This window comes from Xiphophorus hellerii, chromosome 11 (assembly GCF_003331165.1).
Source record: "Xiphophorus hellerii strain 12219 chromosome 11, Xiphophorus_hellerii-4.1, whole genome shotgun sequence".
NCBI classification, from domain to species: Eukaryota; Metazoa; Chordata; class Actinopteri; order Cyprinodontiformes; family Poeciliidae; genus Xiphophorus; species Xiphophorus hellerii.
In genome coordinates, this window is record NC_045682.1 from 17,901,114 (window position 1) to 17,915,055 (window position 13,942).

Consider the following 13,942-nt stretch of genomic DNA (forward strand, 5'->3'; position numbering starts at 1 on the left):
GGGTCAAAGTAAATCATTTCCCATAAAAGCCAAGAGAAGGCCAGTGGGTCAAGTTCTTCTCTTTTTAATAAAGAGAAGCCCAGTTGGGAGATGCAGATCTCAGAAGGGTCACTGAGTGCAGCCACTGCCTGTAATGGATCCTCTTTGTTTTTACAACCCTGTTTGCGTACATTCATATTTAATCAGGTTGCTTTAAAATGAGCAGAGAGTAATGGGGAGAAAATCTATGAAAAGAATTGTTTTCCTTGAGTCTCCAGTGAGCCACAGGAGGCGTTTTCAGTGCGTCCCGCTTCCCTTCCCGGTAGTAGCCGTCTACAGACCCAGTCGTGGTGATTACCCATCCTTTGACACAAACTCCCACCCTGCTGGGAAAATAGCCTGGAACAGTAATAGGAATGCATGAAACGAGAACTAAATGGCTCCTTTATGAGCTAATGAAATGCACTCGGAGAGGATGTTTAATGGTGTGCAGAAGTGTAATAACATGACTGCGGCGTGCAGATGCTAAAACCGACAATGAAAAAGTACTTAGCTGTTTTGGCCTCATGCAGCCTCCTGGAGTTTTAAGACTCCAGGAGGCTTAAAACAACACCAGCTTGCCCTCGCTGAGGTCTCGAAGGGCTTCGTGGGGCGAGAAGTTCAGACTCGGAGAATGTATCGAGGAGCAGGCCAAGTGCCTGGGCCAATCTGGAGCTTTTGTTGGACCCCAGAGAGACCGCCGAGGGGCAAGTGCTGGAAGCACGGCGGAGATGGCATCATTCATTCCTAAAGTAGGAGCTGCGAGGAAGCAGTTTTACCCATCGCAGCTGACTTAGAATTGATGCAGAGGACACGCAAAAAGCAGGTCAAAGGTTATTTCTTTAAAGTTTTATGGAGTTTGTTCCCTCTCTGCGCCTCCATGCGTCCAGTAAGAGAAGCAGAGGGGGGAGGGGTAGCCAGCCAGTTCCTGTAGTGTAGTGGTTATCACGTTCGCCTAACACGCGAAAGGTCCTCGGTTCGAAACCGGGCAGGAACATTTTTTTTTTTTTTCACAGCACAAATTAACACTGCAAATATCACAAAATCTTACTGGTGTATTATTGGTCTAGTTTCTAGAGAAAATATCTTGAAGCACTTGGAATGAGACTAAACTAAATTTTAAGTAACTTTTCAGCAAAATGTATTAGCTTGTTTTAAGTAAGTTACTCCTTAATATTGATACAAAAAAGAACTAGTTCCACAGATTATTTCATACTGTACTTGAAATAATTTGCCAGTAGAGCTAGCTCTTTTTCATCAAAATTAAGAAATCTTGCCGGAAAGCTACTTGTAAAAGTTTTGTCTTATTTCAAGTGTGCTAAGATATTGTCACTAGAAACTAGACTAAAAATACCTTATAAGATTTTTTCTTTTGCAGTAATTTGCTGTTTAAAGCAGCAAATGTTTAATAAATTATCTTTTCTTCTTCACTAGGAGAAGATTCTGATTCTTAAAAGTTACCGTTCAAAAACCTACTAAAATATTTCTACGGGGTTTTTAAATGATTCTTTGGATTTATGGAGCATAAACTAACAGTGCTGCCCAACTCAAACATGTTGCCGCACACTTTCAGTCAGCTGGCGAAAACAAGGCCACCCGTTTCTTTTTTTGTTTGTTTTTTGAGAGAGAGGTTTAGATGCTCTGGTTTAGAACTATGTGAATACATTAATACTGTGACAATGTGTTGCTTTTTCTCAAGATTAGCTTGCCACGAGAGTCCAACATCGGTTTCTGTGCACAACTTTGTCATTCTTTTCAGCCAGAATGTGGCGACGTTATCAGCTCTCCTCTGGGGAAAAATGACCACATGGATTTAGTGATTTGCCCATATTTGGTAAAAAAAAAAAAAAAAAAGAGCAGATTTTAACTACTGCGTTTGTTTTTTGTGTCTTTCAGCTGGACCCTCAGACTGTGCAGTCCAAGAATTGGCACATGGACGTCATCGAGATGAATGGGGTAAGAATTACGGCAAACTCCTCTTTAAAATTAAATTGTAGCAGTACTTTGTGATTTATTGTGTTCAGCAAAGGCAGCTCCACTGATTAAACTCTGTTTTAGCACAGCTGTATTTCTGGCCAGATCCACAGGAAGTGAAAATGACAGCTGGATGCTCTGTTGAAGCCAAACAGATCATTTTACTCCCAAACAGATCTGACTATCTGTATGGCTGCCGTAATAACAAGAAACAGAGCAGCTCTGAGATGTTTGTACAGTTCCGTTTGTGTGTCTGAAGGAGTCATTTTACAGTATATCTGGATCTCAATCTGCAGATTAAGGTGGAATTTTCCATGAAGTTTACAAGTCGGGACCTCAGCTTGAAGAGAACGCCATCCAAAAAGCAGAGCGGGGTGTTTGGAGTCAAGATCAATGTGGTCACAAAGTAAGCACTGTGGCTGCCTAAGTCGGTTGTCTGGTTTCTAACCTGCTCGCCAACTGAGAACTAACCGCGGTGATCGTCCGCAGGCGCGAGCGCTCCAAGGTGCCTTACATCGTCCGCCAGTGCATTGAGGAAGTGGAGAAGAGGGGGATTGACGAAGTGGGAATCTACAGGATCTCAGGGGTGGCCACGGACATCCAGGCCCTCAAATTAGCATTCGACACAAGTAAGGCCTCCACTTTGTTTCCTAGCTCTGTACCGCTAGGTCTGAAACCCACAGTGTCTAAATCCATCTCACTGACCTCACTGTAAAACTGAGCGTTGACTCTAGAAATAGACCCCTTTTCTCCATATGGTCCAGGTTTATGCTCATAAACTCTATAAGTATGTTCATTTCCTGTTTTTGGACAAATGATGCAAACCAAGCCTCACCACCTGTTTATTATGATACACAATATCATAATATTGTGTGTATTGTGATACACACAAACAGTTTGCAGTAGACGGACTATGTATCTTAGGCAGTGTAGAGTTTTAATTACAGCAATGCATCTTACCGAGCAACAAACAGCCAGCACCACAATGCTGAAAATGTCTGTAGCACCTTAAACCACTCTATGAGAAAACTAAAATGGTGGGTGCTTGGGTTCGACATCAATGAGGTAATACCACGGACCGGGTTTGTAACAAATATGACCCAGAGAAATAGAAATTCAGGCGAAATTACTCAGCTTCACTTTATTAACTACGGTGACAGGGAACCCTCACTGTTAATCACCATTGAACTGTAAGCTGTGAATACTTTTAAGTTTTAGGAAAACAACACACAAAAAAAATGGAAAACAACATATACTTTTCACATAAGGCAACACATAAGGCGGGCCCACTAAACACTTAATGTTCACAAGCAATGTCCAAGCTAATATATCGTCCTGAACAGTCAGTTCTACTCACGACCTTCAAATGGTGGTGGAGAAATGGGAAAAGACCCGAGAAAACCCAACGGTGCAGGCCTGTGACCAACGAGGAGTAGACGTTGAAATCCCAGAGGGAGGACGAATGAAAGAAACAATTTGAGAGCGGTGCAATTCGGGGAAAACATAGGAAACGCTGAGATGCCTCCCTCCTCTCAACTCCGCCGCGGCTCAACGGCTGCCGCAGGACCGTGGCGCTAAAGCGTTAGCTCACTTAGCTTAGCCCGAAGTCCGTCGCGACCACTTGCTCCGGCCCCCTCCTGCCTCGTCCCTCCAGCGTCCACTGAACTCCTTCAACTTCTCCCGACTTCCGTGCTCTCTCGTCCTGTTGTCCCTCTGTCTCTCCTCTCTTTCTTATTTATTCCTCTTTTTTTTATTGGGTTTTTTTTTTTCTCGTCCGCCTCCGTTCTCCACCCTTCACTCCTCTCTCCCTTGCTCCCGCCCTCTCCTCCTCCTCCACCAATCCCCATCCCGCACCGGACAAACTGTCCCCACTGCCAATGAAAATGGTGAGATCAGAGAATGTGCAGTGCAGCTTACGTCACACTGCTTCTTTCAGTTACAATATTTACACAATAGCTCACTAACAAACAATAGTTTTCATCATCAAATAAGATAATTACTCAATAGTGACCTTTATATTATTCAACTATTAAGGTGAAGGAAAATACCAATGTATTTCTTTCAGAAAGAAGAATACTAAACACTTAGTTGTTCACCAATGTATGTTTGAGTAAACAGTAATTTACTTTTAATATACTTGTATCTTATTTTGAACTATGTAAAATTAACCTTAACAAATAGTAACTACCATAACCTCAGTTTGTCACTGGGCTACATCTTCCCCCTTCTAGAAGGTTTTGATGTCCCCATCAAAATTAACGAGGGACAACTAACAGAGGACAGTTTTGATAAGAACTCGGCCTAGAACATGTTTCACACATGGCCATGGGGTGGCACCAGAGGGTATGGCAAAACTGGCTTCTAGGGACTTGGTAGGTTCCACTTCCCACCAACACTCCATGGCTGAAGACTGTCACCGGCCGGTCAGAAGGCTTTCCGAGTTCATCGTAGCTCAACCGAACTACTAAATTGATGAAACAAAATGTAAGTTTTCCTTAAATATGTTATTCACGTGTCTTAAATTTGGTCATGACAGGAGTATGTAATCTCATATATTCAATGAATATGTAGTTCTTTTTTTTTTCTTGGAGCTTTTATGGAAAGCAAAAGTTTGAGTTGTGCACATTGTGGGAATCGAGGCAATTAAGGCTAATGCTAGCTCTGCTAATATAGCCTTACTAGCTTTTTTGCGTCTATCATGGGGAGTCGACACAGGAGCAAATGACAGCAACTCGCAAAAGTCATCGCCGCTCTGAGTGAAACCCAACACACGGGACGCGACAGCGACAAAAGTTGAACATTTTTCAACTTTCCTGTGTCGCGTCACTAGCCCGAGTGTACGCGCCTACGTCTATGATCGCAAAATTTCACATGCACAAATGTCATCGTTCACTTAACTAGAGAAGCTCAAGCAATTGTTGCCGTACAAAGTGAATGGAGAGGGAGCGAAGTCACCTCCCGTATGTCGAGCCTTTTAAAGTACAAATATATCGCCAGTTGGCTGGATGATGTTTGTTTTTGCCATTGCTTCAATTTTATTGCCAACGAGGGTAGGTGCATTCTGTGCAAACTTTTAAGCTTGGCATTGTGGAGTTTAAAACTGTAGAGAGCCATATGCAGTGTGAGAAGCACAAACCTGCTGCCAAGAGCCACAAACAAACCACAAACTATTCTCTCTATTTATAGTTTTTTAGGTCTTAAATTTATTCATGATGGAATTAAAAGTGTCTTTAAAAGTCTTAAATTTGACTTGCAGATATCCTGATAAAGGGTTAAATGAACATTTCACTTTTTTTTTTTTTAAAGAAAGGATAACCGTTGCACACTGATTGAAAACAATTTAAAATAATTTCTTGGTTTTTATATTTGGGATTAAAACTTTCTTGGATTGTGACAAATGTGAATACACTGACCGGTCAAACCTCAACTGAGGAACTCTACATTTGGGAAAAGCACTACGCTCCTTCCTAACAAAATTCATTGGAATAGATATGAGCAAAACAATGAGGGTTTTTTTCTTCTTCAGTGAGAATGTAATTCCCTAGAGATATATTGTGTGTTTATTGTCTGTTTTAGAAAGACAGACCCCGCTGCAGCCGGGGGTTTTAGTATTTAGGAAGAGCAGCTGTCAGATTCTCCTGTCCTGTGTTCAGTAACAGTCTCTCAGTTTTCCTCACAGCTGCTTTTTCTCCCTAAGATGTGACCAGTCAGAGTCTAGATCACCTTAAATTGTTGTTTTTGTTTGTTTTTTCAACCTTGACCCCCATCTGTATCTGTCCGCTGAGGGAGGAGCTAAAGAGAGAGCAGCTGTTCTGCTGAAAGTCCGCGATGAAGCTGTGTGATCCGTCTCTAACGGGTCTGTCTTCGTGATTCGCAGATACCAAAGACATCCTGGTGATGCTGAGTGACATGGACATCAACGCCATCGCAGGAACGCTTAAGCTGTATTTCAGGGAGCTGCCGGAGCCTCTTCTCACAGACCGTCTCTACCCAGCCTTTATGGAGGGCATAGGTGGGAGGACTTCCTGCTCAGCTGCAGGAGATCATGCTTAAAGTAAAAAGAAAAAAAACAAACGGGCTGTCAGGACGTAATTGGACATGTGTTTTCCTGTCTGCTTCAGCTCTCTCAGACCCTGCAGCCAAGGAAAACTGCATGATGCACCTTCTGCGCTCTCTGCCCGACCCCAACCTCATGACCTTCCTCACTCTGCTGGAGCACCTGAAAAGGTACGCAGAAACACTCACACCATCAAAGTTTACAATGCAAAGAGCCACTTTTTTCTTCTTTTTTTTTTGGTTCTTTAGATCTGCATTTGGTTCATAACCCTTATTAACCCTAAATAAATGTTTCACTACTATCTACTACAGGAAATTAGGCTTTAAAATAAGTAAAATGAAATCAGGCACATTGTCACCGATACCCGATCTATAATTGTTTTTCAATATCAAGACCGATACAGACATTAATGTCGGATCGGTGCATGTCTGGTTTCTTTTTTCCCCCATTCTGCTGTTCCTTTCTGCCTTTAATGAAATATTTCCTGTTTGTTGTTCCTGCAGGGTGGCTGAGAAGGAGCCCGTCAACAAAATGTCCCTCCATAACCTGGGCACCGTGTTCGGACCCACCCTGCTCCGGCCCTCTGAGTCAGAAAGCGCCAAGGGACAGCACATCACGTGCGCCTCCGACATCTGGTCACATGATGTCATGGCACAGGTACACGATTTTAGTGCTGAGCATTATTGTAATGGTAGATGCAAATTCTCACATTTGTGCCGGAGCTACTCCGTGATTCTCCTGTGGTTTTCCGTCAGTCATCTTTATGATGGACAGTGAGAAAGAGCCGCTTCCTCTGCTGCCGCTCCACATGTTTTCTAGATTAACTTGACTCCCACATCGCCCACTGACCCATCTCAGTAGGGTCCTTTCTCCCAGCTGTATTTAGCTTTTTCACCATCTATTTATCTCTCCTGACTGACGGGTTTCATGTCAGCAGAGTTCTTCTCTAAGCTGGATAAACAAGTCTGAAGTAAACATCATAAACCGGGCGGCGTGGAAATGCAGGAGGTCTCTGCTGGCTCCTAGTTTGTCCTGAGGATAATTTGTGTTCAAAAACCTTTACTCCAATATTTATGCAATGTATTAAACTTGGAAGAGAAATGCTTCTCAAATCGGTTCCAAAATGTAAATTATATTGCTTTTTTTAAACAATTGTTAACTTCTCAAAAGTAGATTTATGGGATCATTCACAGCCACTTGAACTGATGGCTTTTGAGCTTTCCCACATATTGGACGTTCCAACCACAACCGTTAGTCTAATTTACTGGGATTTTACTTGATAAGTTGCACATAGCTGTGACGTGGAAAGGATACAAAGTTTTCAAAGTTTTTCCACAGATCTAAGTTTTATGCATTCGGCACAACAACCGTAGCAAAATACGATGGTCCAGAGCTCAAGGCTGGCATTCTGCAACTTTTAGATGTGGTTTTACTTTAACACTCCAGAATAAAAAAATAAGTTATTAGCAGGACTCTTTAGAGCGTGACTGCATGCTGAGGAAGTAATTTATCCATCTGAATCAGGTGTGCTGGACTCTAACGATAGCAGAACACTGCCCCCTGGAGGCCTGGACGATGAGGCCTCTGATTTAGATCAAAACAAAATCATGTTAGAATATCAGTCACAGTCTAGATTTAAATAAGTTTGTTCACAGGTGCTGCTGCCAACAGTGTTTCTACTGGAACATAAGACGCTGCTTTCTGTTGGGATGTCCAAGGGCTGGACGATGTGGCTGAAAAACTTATCACAAGGATTTCATATCGGTCGATATCAATAATTATTGATTAGTTTATTGTTTTAAATACCTGAAATACTGCCAAACTGGTGGTGTAGCCTTTCCTGTTTTATCCACAGTTTTTGCTGTTTTGTTTAAAATTATTTTTAAGCAGTTATGAGGCATGGTGGTGAAACATGAAACTACTCAATAGGTTGTTGCTAGGTAACCAAAGAGAGAGTTAGTTGGTGCCACTATCCTAGCCTAGCTTGTCATGAGAGGTTGAGTGACTAAAGCCTTTCCTCTGCCTACATTCCCCAGAATTCCATGTGGTTTGGATCAGAGTTCAGCGAAATTATTGAAAATTCTACCAGACGTATTATCTATTGATATTGATCATGTGTCTATCGCCATATATATTATTGATTTATTGTCCAGCCTTAAGATATCCTATAAATTCTGTTCATTTTAGTTTTTTCACATCGCTTCAATTAACAACAAATATGTTTCTGGTCACGGCAAAACCAGGAACAAGTCTCCTATTTCACATTCTGAGTTGTTTATAGATTCTGGAAGGTTGGACTTTAAGGTTGTCTATGTTGTCAAACACATAATTTATTTATATTTTTTTTCAAAACAACATTAGAGAGAGAACTAGTCTCAAAGTTTAAAAAAAAAATGGCCCCAAACGTGTCTTGCAATTTAGGGGTGTTAACAAAGGTTGTTAGAATTACTCTGCATTAACCCCCCAGCACTGACAGTCAACAGGTTGACTATGGAAAAGTTTAAGAACCTCAGCAAGTTAAGGTCTGCAATCACTCCTTCTCTCTTTCTCCAGGTCCAGGTGTTGCTCTACTACCTGCAGCATCCTCCGATCTCCTTCGCCGAACTCAAGCGCAACACGCTCTACTTCTCCACTGACGTCTAAAAAAAGCCTCCACCCCGCCGGGGGCTTCACCCGGACCGCGAGGGTGACACAGAGCGACTCCATCCAGACCTCGGACCCCACCACCCAGCGCTCCAGGCTAAGCTCTGCTCCCAGCAGACCGCTCGTCTCTGCTGCCGTCCCTCGCTTCTCCCATCTCAAGAGGAAGTCGAAACGGTTTTGCGGCAGCAACGCGACCGGCCTCTGTGGGAGCACACCGGGAAATGTTCAGACGAGTGTCTGGGGTTGGGGGCCGGGCAGAGACCACAGCCTGGTGCAGTGGACAGGACAATATCTGAGTTTATGTTTCCTGCTCAGAGGCATTCCAGAAAAACAAAACAAACAAAAAAAATGGCATTTACATGTTTTATAATAACGTTCCTCATTTGTTTCTATTTCCTTTCTGGTTTTTCCTGGCTTCGTGTGTGTGTGTGTGTGTGTGTGTGTGTGTGCGTGTGCGTGTGTGTGAGTAGGACTGTGGATGTTTTCCACTGAGAGCGTGAGTTCGTGTTAAAGGGACTAAGCAAACTTTCGAGGCGGCTGGAAAGCCATTCCAAGAAACAGCAAGGATTGTGTCTCCGTAGGGACAGAGGACGCTCCTCTCCACTGAGTCTTGGCCAAAATTAGCCCTATTTATTTTGAAAATATATATATAATATTTGTGCCTGTAGAGTTTTGTGCAACTAGAGACATTCTCTAAGGAGTCTGTTTGTTTTTTTTACGTTTATCCAGGTAGTGATGTTTCTTTCTTTTGTTTTTTTAGCCAGTTTTTTCTGTATCACCGCGTGGTCGGTGAGCCGTTCTGAGAAGATAAGTCTGCCAGTTCAGTTCTGATCACTTTGTAGACAAGCGAGGGCACATGAGGGTTGACGGCAGGGGAGAGGGGAAATAACACCATAAACGGAACAGTTGACTTTTATTTTCTTCCTCTGCTTCTTCTTGCATTTCAAGCCTGTTCCAAGTGTGTTGCTGCACCAGTGTTATCTGTAGGATGATTTTGCGTAGACGCCCTCATTGCATGTTCAGCTTGTCGATGAAATTTGGCCGGGTAACACAAAGGTAGGCCGTCTCTGGGAAGGAGAAGGAAGAAATCGATACAAAGCCAACCTTTCTGCTATCAAGCCTACATATCTTAAGAAAATGCAAGCACTGCTAAATGAGTAATATTTGATATTTTTAATATAAGAATAAAAAGAAACAAAAACTGTTGTATTTTACTTCCTTTGAGAAGAATTTCAATATGCTGTAATATTGCGACTAAATGTCCATGTGAACTTTTTCCCTCTTTTTTTTTAAGTAAAATTAAAAGAAACATTGAAGCACTCGCTTTGTGTCTGAGAAAATTATTAATGTAGATTTTCTGGGTTTTTTGTCACTCTTAATTCTGTAGATTAATAAACTGTTAATATTAGACAAAGATTATCAAAGTAAATACAGAAAAAGAGATCAAAACAGACCTGGTCTTTGATTAAACATTAAATAACTGAGATTAAACACAGATTAGCAATCCAGACCCTGATCACTGCCAGAAAGAAGAAATCACTAAAGAGAGGTCAGTGCAGTAACGAGAGGTCGAACGCGGACATAAGGGGTCAGAACTCAGTGATTCCCTGTGCCGGTACCAAGTCTGGATAAATGCAGAGTTGGGTCAGAAAGAGTATTCAACATAAAGCCTAAGAGCATGAATCCTCTTATCTCCTTTAATTCATAATCGGAAGCACAATGATACTGGCAACAACCCAAAGTGCCGTCATATTGAACACACAGACTGACAAAGAAAGAGGCATAGCATGTTTCAGAAAATTCCCCAAGTCAGGAAAATTGACACTAGAATATTTCTGATTGTTAAAATTACTGAGTGAACGAACCACTTGAAAAAGAACAACTTTAATATAAATAATCCTGCTTGATTACATTCTGTCAATTTATATAACGAGCCTGTAACCAAACAGTGGTTTCTGGGCCTCGGTATCAGGACCCGGGTGCAGAAGTTTCTCTGCCCATGACATTCTGTGACTGGAGACGCAGGAACATCCCCTGCAAGCGCTGTTCAGGTCCCAGCAGAGTCCCTGAAGCCAACGTTCGTCGACATTCCTCTCTGTACCCCGGCTTCCTCGCAGCGAGTCCACATAGAAAACAAGTTCTTGTCCGTAAAGCCTCTCGTCTCATCGCAAGTAATATTCGATGGCAGCAGAGAACGCAGCAAATCCTCCGCATCCGAGGACTCCGGCTTTGAGACCAGCTGCGCGACGGACAGAAGAAAAGGAGAAATGGTGGAACGACATGAAGCGGAGCCCAATTTTAGGGTGAAGCCAGCAGAAAAGGAGGAGGTTACCTACCGCGAAGGCCTATGGCTCCTCCGGTCACACAGCCACTGTACACCGCGTTCTTCCAGTCAGATTTTCCTCTGTGCTGCAAAGCAAACAGATGCAAAAACACTGATGGATTTATCTTCATGGGGACAGAGACACAACAACTGGAGAACAAAGACTGCGTTTTCCCCTCTAAAGTCATATTCGATAAATTACAATACAAGTTTAGATGAGGGCCGTTCGTCAGGCTAAAAGTGTGTTTTGAAAATAACTTTTAAGCAGGTATTAAACATGCTTTTCATTAATCTCACATTTCTATATTTTTACTGAATTTTTGTATTGGTCTGGTGTAATATTCTAATTTTAAATGTCATCTTTTCATCACCTGCAAGTGGAAAAATCATCATAATTAACAGAAATAAAGGCTTTCAAACATCCATCTGTGTCAGTAGAGTGCTGCATCATTGCAACGATAATATATCTTTCTTATATACATTGTTAGTTTTACATTTAAAGATGTATCTTCTACATGGATGGTTAATTGATGTGTAGCTGCTTATGGTATATTCAATTAACTTTTCAGAGAAGCGGTAGACTATAAAGATATTTTTCCTTCCAACTACTTATCATTCAAAACGTTTGTAACATGTGATATGTTTATCTTAAAGTGTAAATGAATTAAATAAACTGACAGATCAATAAATATAATGTGTTTCACTTTGTGATAAAGTTTAAACACCATTTTGAGTAATATTCAGATTTAATCAGCAGAGGGCGCTCTAACACCTTTCCTCGAAGGTCAAAACGGCAAGATCAATATTTAGATATCTTGATAAAAATATATTATAAATTCTTTACAATAATAATAATAATAAATAAATAAATAACACGCACAATCAAAATGACGACACAAAATTTCACAACCGGTGTCATGTCGGACAAAACAGGAAATGATGTCACTCACTGATTCAATGATGCACTCAGTGCAGGAAAACATGGCGCCCACAATAGCAAAGTTCTTGGCGTACGACATGCCCCTCTGGCCCATGTCTTTAAGGACTTCTCGGGCCGTCGGGGTCCTCAGCGGGTCTTTGGGGTCGAAGCCGACATTGGTGTCGATACCAGCTGTGAACACACCAAAAGCTCCTCCGAGGACAAACCCTGTGGAAAGATAAACGCTCCATTATCAGAGACAAATAGGACTCGCTACAAGCACTGCCACTGACGGTGAAGAACACACTCTCATCAGTGTTAATCAAATTTAAACCTGCCTCACAATTTGTCACGTTACAACCAAAAGCTTTGTTGTTGTTTTGTACTGGCATTTGATCGGACAGGCCAAACCAAAGTAATGAAAAACTGTGAAGGAACATGATGCACGTTTAGTTTTTTGGCTGGGTTCTTCTTTGCAAAGCAGCTAAAGCTGTGATAACTCCTCCAGTTACCCATGAATGAGTTCTGAAAGTTTATTTCCATAAATGGAATAAACCTTTTAGGTTCATGTGATCCATTATTCCTATATCTATTTTTAAACTTCTCAACTTGACCCCTGACCTGTATTCGTCTTCATGATGCTGTTTTGTTTACTAATGCTCCCCAAAGAACATCAGAGGTTTTCACTAACAATTACGTTTTTCTTAGATTAAATGACACACAAATTACAGACTTTATTCACAAAAGTAAGTGACTTCTAAAAGTCGGTTGCTCTGGATTTTATTTTCCTTAATACGAATCTATGCGTCGCTGATTTTCTTCCATTTTAAAGAAACGTGACAACCATAAACCATTTTTCTATTAACACGTAACCTAATTACCCCCAAGTGTGCGGTTGTTTACCTCCTACACAGGCCAGGACCGACTTGAAGGCGCAGCTCTCCATTCCCCTCTCTATCATCTTCTGCTCGTCGCTTTTCGGAGGCACCGGCAGACCCCCCATAACTCCGGGGCTCAGGTCTTTAATGGGCCGCTTCTCCCCTACCAGGTGCTCCAGAACCATACTGTACTGGATCGCTGGACTGCCCATGCTCGGAACCGAGGAAGCTGGACCTGTAGAGTGTGAGGCAGCAGCAGCATCTGCAGCCCCCGTGGACGCGGCCATGTTTCTCAATGACACTGCTCTATGTAAGTTTAGCTGTGAGCTGATGGGTTGCAGATTCGCCGAATTATTTTCTAAGCGCAAGTTAAGTTTTAGTGGGTAAAATGTTTGTTTTCCTGTAAAAAACTATTTATCTATTGTCACATGAAGAAAAAGCAACTTAAAACATAATGTCTCTCTCAGTACATATATTTTTAAAGTCGTCACTGTCTCCTAAATTCCCATCAGCACATTCGACATAACCGCCAAGTGTGTGTACTCATTCACAGTCAGCCGATGAATCATCTTGCAAAAGGGGCCGACGAAGCGGTGTGGGAAGAGACTGTCTTTAAAACACATAGCAGAGCATTTTTGATAGCGGCATGATATCAGAGACAATGACAGCGGCATTATATTCACCGCTGACAACAGACTTATGCAGTAATAAGTTAATTTCCCCTTGGGATCAATAAAGTATTTTTGAATTGAACTGAATTAAATGCACCACTAGGACCACCTGCTGGTTCACGGACATGTCCTACTTTTCAGACCTAAAAAGATGTCCGGGGGGAATTTAAAAATTGTCCGGAATTTTGGTCAACTGCCTCAAACACATTACATAGCTTCCAGTGCATTGTAGGGCACTGCGCACGGCGCTGCGTGTCACGTAATCCCTGAGCCGCGTCAGTGCGGGCAGCACTCCGCCCCCCGCTGTAAGGTGTTCCCCCAACACCCCACCCCCGCTGCAGGTTGTCCGGGTTTTCCCAAAGTAAAATATGGTCACCCTAGTTAACACATAGTGTGTTATTTATCAAATTCCCACAGTCACTGAAAAAAGCAACTGTCTAATCGATTTATTTGCTTTAT

The 13,942-nt window shown here is 42.1% G+C and overlaps 2 protein-coding genes and 1 non-coding gene across 10 annotated transcripts in view; 2 read left to right on the forward strand and 1 right to left on the reverse strand.

The window, feature by feature from the left end:
• Positions 1 to 9,400, forward strand: part of abr (ABR activator of RhoGEF and GTPase) — a 133,046-nt gene extending 123,646 nt beyond the window's left edge. For 6 of the 8 annotated variants that reach the window (XM_032575608.1, XM_032575610.1, XM_032575614.1 and 3 more), the window contains 7 exons: positions 1,915 to 1,974; positions 2,289 to 2,398; positions 2,482 to 2,660; positions 5,870 to 6,004; positions 6,114 to 6,219; positions 6,553 to 6,706; positions 8,603 to 9,400. In XM_032575608.1, coding sequence (XP_032431499.1) covers positions 1,915 to 1,974; positions 2,289 to 2,398; positions 2,482 to 2,660; positions 5,870 to 6,004; positions 6,114 to 6,219; positions 6,553 to 6,706; positions 8,603 to 8,692 — 834 coding nt within the window. In that variant the 3' untranslated portion in view covers positions 8,693 to 9,400. The remainder of the gene's footprint in view (positions 1 to 1,914; positions 1,975 to 2,288; positions 2,399 to 2,481; positions 2,661 to 5,869; positions 6,005 to 6,113; positions 6,220 to 6,552; positions 6,707 to 8,602) is intronic. The other 2 variants (XM_032575609.1, XM_032575616.1) reach the window with 1 other exon arrangement.
• Positions 943 to 1,015, forward strand: trnav-aac (transfer RNA valine (anticodon AAC)). Its single transcript has one exon. It is a non-coding gene; the product is annotated as a tRNA-Val (tRNA).
• A 450-nt stretch (positions 9,401 to 9,850) lies between the features above and the next one.
• LOC116727931 (mitochondrial import inner membrane translocase subunit Tim22-like) lies at positions 9,851 to 13,119 on the reverse strand. The gene is made up of 4 exons (XM_032575617.1): positions 12,838 to 13,119; positions 11,966 to 12,162; positions 11,029 to 11,101; positions 9,851 to 10,931 (listed from the first exon to the last, which is right to left on the reverse strand). The coding sequence occupies exons 1-4, from the start codon at positions 13,097 to 13,099 to the stop codon at positions 10,855 to 10,857; spliced, it is 609 nt and encodes a 202-aa protein (XP_032431508.1). The 5' UTR covers positions 13,100 to 13,119; the 3' UTR covers positions 9,851 to 10,854.
• Positions 13,120 to 13,942: the final 823 nt, after the last annotated feature.

Excerpts from the sequence above, each read along its gene's own strand:
- LOC116727931 (XM_032575617.1), bottom strand. The coding sequence starts at position 13,099 with ATGGCCGCGTCCACGGGGGCTGCAGATGCTGCTGCTGCCTCACACTCT. Across the intron at positions 12,163-12,837 it reads GGTCCTGGCCTGTGTAGGAG|GGTTTGTCCTCGGAGGAGCT; the intron begins GTAAACAACCGC and ends ATCTTTCCACAG. Across the intron at positions 11,102-11,965 it reads CTGAGTGCATCATTGAATCA|CACAGAGGAAAATCTGACTG; the intron begins GTGAGTGACATC and ends TTTGCTTTGCAG.